The sequence below is a fragment of the Chaetura pelagica genome, unplaced genomic scaffold, assembly GCF_000747805.2.
Source record: "Chaetura pelagica isolate M959 unplaced genomic scaffold, ChaPel_1.0 scaffold379, whole genome shotgun sequence".
Lineage (NCBI taxonomy): Eukaryota > Metazoa > Chordata > Aves > Apodiformes > Apodidae > Chaetura > Chaetura pelagica.
The window spans coordinates 318789-323974 of NW_009954412.1; the positions used below are offsets into that span (position 1 = coordinate 318789).

Genomic DNA, 5186 nt, shown 5'->3' on the forward strand with positions numbered 1-5186 from the left:
CCCTGGGTGTGTTTAAGGGTTGTTTGGATGTGGTGTTGGTGGAGATGGTTTAGGGGAGAACTTTGTAGAGTAGGGATGATGGTTGGACTCGGTGACCCCAAGGGGCTTTTCCAACCTGAATGGTTCTGATTTTATGATTCTATTATTCTATGATTGGACTGGCAATGCTTTCCCTAAGGCAGGGCCCAGGAGACCACACACCTTGTTTGCAGCAAGGGCAGGTTGCTGACTCATGCTCAGCTTTGTATCCACCAGGATGCCCTGGTCGTTTTCAGAAAAGCTGCTTCCAAACAGGAATGGACCCAGGATTGTCTTTTGGGGTACACCACTAGTGCTTGGCCTGCAACTAGACTTCACATGACTAATCATCACACTCTGAGCCAGCTCATGCTCTCACCTCCTGGTGCCCAGGGTGTCCCAGGGAAGCTACCAACTCCAGCCTTTCCCCAAGCCCACGCCAGCTGGGTGCAGCCAGGCCACCAGCCTGTGAGGTGACAGAGCAGAGATAGAGACACAGCTGCTTGGTCTTACTCTGGTGCTGCTCCTGGCTGCTCTCAAAACATCAGCTTAAGCTTGGCTGAAAATTAAGCTTGGCTCCAGGCTGCTTCATGCTGGTTGTGAGGAGCTTGTCCAGCCAGCATGTCCCAGGGCCACCACTGCCCTCCCTTTTCTGCACGTCAAGTCAAAACCGAGGTAAGGTAGGAGCCCTCCAGCTGCATGTGGATTTTGCACTCCTTGCTATTGCTGCTAATGGGAAAAGCAGCACTTGGGAGATAAGCCTGAGGCTACTCTCCCTGATGGAAGGACATCATTACAAGTGATATAACGAGAGGAAACATCCTCAAGTTGCCCAGGGGAGGTTTAGATTGGATATGGGAACAACTTCCTGGAAACGGTTGTCAGGCCCTGGCCCAGGCTGCCCAGGACAGTGGTGGAGTCCCCATGCCTGGAGGGATTTCAAAGCTGGGTAGATGTGGTGCTGAGGGACATGGGTTAGTGGTGGCCTCGTACTGGGTTAATGGTTGGACTTGATGATCTTAAAGGTCTTTTCCAACCAAAACTATTTTATGATTCTTTAGAAAGATGATTTCCTCTGGATGCTAAGAAAGGAAGAAGAACCACGTGCTCCCCAGTTCACTCACTGAGTGCTGGGCTTTGAGGCCTTGAGGTAACCTAAGGAAGGTCTCACTGGAAAGATAAGCTCATGGAGTCAACTGTGCCCTGCAAATCCCTGTGAGCTTTCCAGGTGCCTGCAACTGAATGATGAGGAAATCCAACAAGACTTTATCATTTGATACTTCATGTCCTGGCAAGACTTTCACAGGATCTTTGAAAAACAAGGAGGATGTGTCCAAAATGCTCACTCTCTCAGGGTGCTTCACACTGGACAGAAGACCAGCTCGACATCTGCTTCTGAGAAACCTGGCTTAGCAAAGCAAGAGGAAAACCAGCTGTCCTTGGGGAAACCTGCTGGCCTCTTCCAACTGGGACTGCAGAGTGAAGATGACCATCATCTCCTGGGACCCAGAGGAGATCCAGAAATGTGTGAGCAAAGCAGACAGCCCTTGCATAAATCAGAATGCAAATATGCAAATATGTGTTAGATGAGTGTACAGTGAAGCAGATTGAGAGCTGGTTGAGTGACTGAGCTCAGAGACAGTCCAGCACAGACCACTGAGATAATGAAGGGACTGGAGCATCTGCCTGTGAGGAAAGGCTGAGAAAGCTGAGGCTGTTCAGCCTGGAGAGGAGGAAACTGAAGGGGGATCTCATTAGTGCTGATGACCGTGCTGATCATGGAGGCTGTGGAGCCTCCATCCCTGGAGACATTCAAAGCACACCTGGATGCCATCTTGTGCAATGTGCTTTGGGTGACCTTGCTCTGGCAGGAGGGTTGGATTAGATGATCTTCATAGTTCCCTTCCAACTCCTGACACTCCATGGTTCTGTGTTTCTGTGAAAGGCTCAGAGTCAAAGATCTAAAGTGGCGCTGTATGTTTTTTCTGAAGAGTGAGACAGTTGGAGCTGCATCATTACCCAGCTGAGACCTTCTCCTCTCCCGGTAAACTCCATGTTGAACTAGGGCAAAATCATAGAACCGTAAAATCTTCAAGGTTGGAAAAGACCTTCAAGATCATCAAGTCCAACCATCCACCCTACAACCCCCAACCACTAAGCCATCTTATGAAACGCCATGTCTGCCCCTTTTTTGAACTCCTACAGGGGTGGTGCCTCCACCACCTCCATGGGCAGCCTGTTCCAAGGTCTCACCACTCTTCCCATGAATAAATGTTTCCTAATACCCAATCTGAACCTCCCCTGGAGCAACTTGACCCTATTTCCTCTTGTCCTGTCGCTGGTCACCAGGGAGAAGAGCCCAACACCCACCTCACCACAACCTCCTCTGAGGGAGTTGTAGAGGGCGATGAGGTCTCCCCTCAGCCTCCTCTTCTCCAGGCTGAACAGCCCCAGCTGGTGCTGCTGTTTGGACAGGGGAGCTCAAACATTGAGATGACTACAGAAGAATAATTTTTTCTGTGGTGTATGCAGGGTTGTCATCACCTCCACCACCAGTGTGCTGCCAGCTCCAGTTGACACCTGTGGGATCCAGGGTTGTCTGCTGCTTCCTGAGGCTGCCTGGCACTTCCCAAAGCAAAAAGCCCTAAGCCCTGCTTGCAGTTACAGGGAAGTTTGCCAAACTTTACCTGCTTTCTCTGAAATGCTAGTGAACTGTTTTTATTATTAATTATTTTCAAATCTGGCTGGAAAGGTCAGCTGTTTCCCAGAGCAAAGTCAGCAAAAACATGTTTCCAGCCATTAAAAACACCCCCTTGTCCTGAAGGTGCTTCAGAGCACTGAAGGCTGGCATTTGGCAAGGGACAAATCTGGCCAACATGTGTTGAGTCTCCTGCTCACTGCTGAAAAGCTTTGTGAAGCTGGACAGAGCTACAAACTTCTTAAAATCTGCACCAAACATCCTACAGCTGCAAAACCTCTGGCACAACATGCCATCCCTGCCCGCCGTCCCACTGTGGCTCCCCTGGGTCATTCTGCTAAATTATGAAATACTGGCTGTCCCAGGTCAGTGTCACAAAACATGGGCCAGCGCAGACAGCAAGAGGCTGGTGTTATAATTATTTCTGTGGTCTTAATCAGCCAGTTCACACAAACGCTGCTTTTAACACAATGCAGGTTTTAATTCATGACCACATGTCCATTATGTCCTTATCCCACCTGCATGCAAAAAGGACGTCCAGGCTGTGTCACATATCATCCTGACCTGTCCTCCTCATCTCAAAACTTAGCTTGGAGAAGAGAAGGCTCCCGGGAGACCTTAGAGTAACTTCCAGTGCCTGAAGGGGCTACAGGAAAGCTGGGGAGGGACAACGGCTTGGAGTGACAGGACGAGAGAGAGAATGCTTTTAAGCTGAAAGAGGGGAGATTTAAATGAGGTATTAGGAAGAAAACTTTTCCTGTGAGAATGACGAGACCCTGGCCCAGGTTGCCCAGGGAAGCTGTGTCTGCCCCATCCCTGGAAGTGTTCAAGGGCAGGTTGGTTGGGGCTTGGAGCAACCTGGTCTGGTGGGAGGTGTCCCTGCCCATGGCAGGGGGTTGGAAATAGATGATCCTTAAGGTCCCTTCCAACTCAAACCAGTCTGTGATTTAATTATTCTGTGATTTCTAGCATTGAGTTCTGCGAGTGATGAAGATCCTGCACGCGACAAGGCTGAGCAGCATGGTTCCTCCCATGGATCCAATGCAGTTATGACTCAAAATGCGTTTTGAAGATGACTTCTGAGACATGTTCTGGCCAGAAATAGGACCAGCATTGCCAGGGCATTGATTTTTTTTTTCTGTTTACATAATTAGTTTGGCTTGGAATCCTCAACACAGAAAATCTGTGGAGATGCATCACCAGCCACATCACCAATTTTCAGGGAAAGATGGACATTCTCAGCTATGCCGCCCACTGCTGTTGATCCTGAGTATCCAGCAAGGGCAGCCAGGGCACATAGCTGTGCCACAGCCTGGATCCAAAGCCAGGGACACAGGGAAACGAGCCTCCACACCCTCACAAAGCTCCTACAGTTGGGCATGCCTGAGGGAAAGCTGCCTGCTGGCCTGATGCTGCCAACCGCCCCCCCCCCTCTGGTTTTGGAGCCAAACCATGATAAAGCAGAGTCTGTAAGAGGAAGATGGCAGCACCACAGGCAGAGCCCCCCTGCCATGGTGCAGGTGTACCCCAAATGCAAGCTGGGGGCCCACCTTTCTCCATACCCCTCCTAACGCTTGAGTGCCTGGCTGACGGGACTGATCCTGCCTGGAAGGAGGCAGCACTTAGGTGCTTCTGGGAGCGTAGGAGTCTTCAGGTCCAGGGCACCCCAGGAGTCCCCTGGAGGGAGGGGTTGTCCCTTTAGCATTGTATCCCCGTGTCACTCTGGCCAGCCCACCCCATGGATGTGTTTGTACAGCAGACACCTGGCATGGGGCTGACCTGCAGCCCCTCAGGCTGGGGCCAGTGGTGTCACTGGAGGGGGTGTCACTGGGGGACTGTCTCCCCCCACACCCTTCCAGCAGCACCTGTCCCTCCCAGGGGCCTGCAGGACCCCCTCGGGTCCCCAGTTGGGTAGGGAAGCAAGGACCAAGGTGTGTGCACACATGTGACCTTATGTCAGTGCATGTGTGTGCACGTGCATGTACACAAGACCCCCTGCGGGTTTGTACACGTGTCCCTGGTGTCCTTGTGTCCCCCATGCCCCCTATTCTCGTGTGCCCCTCTTGTGTCCCCATGTCCCCCCACTCCCCCATTCCCATGTGCCCATGTATCTCATGCCCCCTGTCCCCATGCCCATGACCCCCCATCCTCCCTGTCCTTGCCCTTATCCCGTGTCCCATGTCCCCGTGTCCTCATACCCCCTGTTCTTGTGCCCCTGGATCCCCCATGCCCCTGTTCATGTCCCCATTTCCCTGTACCACAACCTCGTGTCCCTGTATCCTGTGTTCCTGTCCCTCATCCCCCCGTAACCCCATGTCCCCCGTTCCCATATCCCGCTGTCGCCTGTGTGTCCGAATGTGCCGCGTCCCATATCCCCCTGGGCCCGTGTCCCCCATGTCCCACACCTCCTGTCCCCATGTCCCATGTCCCCCTGTGCCCTGCCCCCCCCCGTGCCCGCGCCGCGGCCGTT

General features: G+C 52.4%; 1 protein-coding gene across 1 annotated transcript in view; it reads left to right on the top strand.

The window, feature by feature from the left end:
• The first annotated feature begins 1503 nt into the window (after nucleotides 1-1503).
• The window catches only part of CCDC113 (coiled-coil domain containing 113), a 13797-nt gene continuing 10114 nt past the window's right edge, over nucleotides 1504-5186 (top strand). Inside the window, exon 1 of the mRNA XM_010004396.1 lies at nucleotides 1504-1545. Within this exon, the coding sequence (XP_010002698.1) occupies nucleotides 1504-1545 (42 nt within the window). The remainder of the gene's footprint in view (nucleotides 1546-5186) is intronic.